The sequence below is a fragment of the Plasmopara halstedii genome, assembly GCF_900000015.1.
Source record: "Plasmopara halstedii genome assembly, contig: Scaffold_253, whole genome shotgun sequence".
NCBI classification, from domain to species: Eukaryota; Oomycota; class Peronosporomycetes; order Peronosporales; family Peronosporaceae; genus Plasmopara; species Plasmopara halstedii.
This window is the reverse complement of record NW_020187174.1, coordinates 653191-654089: the sequence shown is the minus strand read 5'-3', so window position 1 is coordinate 654089 and position 899 is coordinate 653191. Positions and strand designations below refer to the sequence as shown.

General features: G+C 56.2%; 1 protein-coding gene across 1 annotated transcript in view; it reads left to right on the top strand.

The window, feature by feature from the left end:
* Positions 1–314: 314 nt before the first annotated feature.
* PHALS_04190 (hypothetical protein F443_12138) overlaps positions 315–899 on the top strand; it is a gene marked incomplete at both ends in the record, with an annotated part of 636 nt that continues 51 nt past the window's right edge. Inside the window, one exon of the mRNA XM_024722209.1 lies at positions 315–899. This exon is cut by the window's right edge and continues 51 nt beyond it. Within this exon, the coding sequence (XP_024573309.1) occupies positions 315–899 (585 nt within the window).

The window sequence follows — 899 nt, the reverse complement described above, 5'->3', positions numbered from 1 at the left end:
GAATCTCCGGACCATAGGACGACGTGATTGCGCACACGATAACGCGACATGATTGCGCCCACAATGACGCCATAGGAAAGGCTTAGAGGTAGCTAGGAATAGCGAACTAAGGACCTAAATACACTTACTTCCAAACTTGCCTTCTACTGATCACTTCATCTTCATAACAGGTTATGAGCCCAAGTGACTCCGACGACGCGCCAAGCACACCGACCCCAGTCAGCTTCGACGCCGGCCACGACAGGGCCACAGCGTCTAAAGTAGTTGTGGAAGTCACGCCCACCGCTCATGGAAGGATCGACGACGTCAACGCAATGATCCTCGCCACGCTCCTCGACCTCCAAGCACGGATGACACAGATAGAGGCCTCGCAAGTGAAGCGAGACGAGGACGAGCGTATGCTTGAAGCAATTGAGTCTGGCATGTTCCATTCCGCTCTTGGCAACGGCCGAGGGGGTATTCCGATGCACATCGACGCGCTAAGTAATTCGCCCGTGCAGCAAAGGCATGGCCAAGGCCGCACATACGTGCAGCGTACGCATGAGGCAGTAAGACAACCTGCATGGTCGGAATGGGGCGCTCAGCGCAGCGAAGTACCGCAGCAAACCCAGTTCCGATCACCACAATTCGCAGCGGCACAGGACTACGCGCGACGAACGGAGCCGGTCGCACAGCAAGCGGTGCGTGTACCAGATGAGCGCCAGCGCGGGCTCACGATTCGCAAGTTTGACGGAACGGAGCTGTACCGAGGTCTGGGCTCCGGGTTTCTGGATTGGGGTCGGACTTTTATGCGTCAGATTCAGTACGCGCAAGCAGCGTGTGGTTTTGAATGGTCAGAAGACGTGAAGACTGACTTGCTTGGTCACTACTTGAGTGGCACGACCGAGCGGTACTACAAT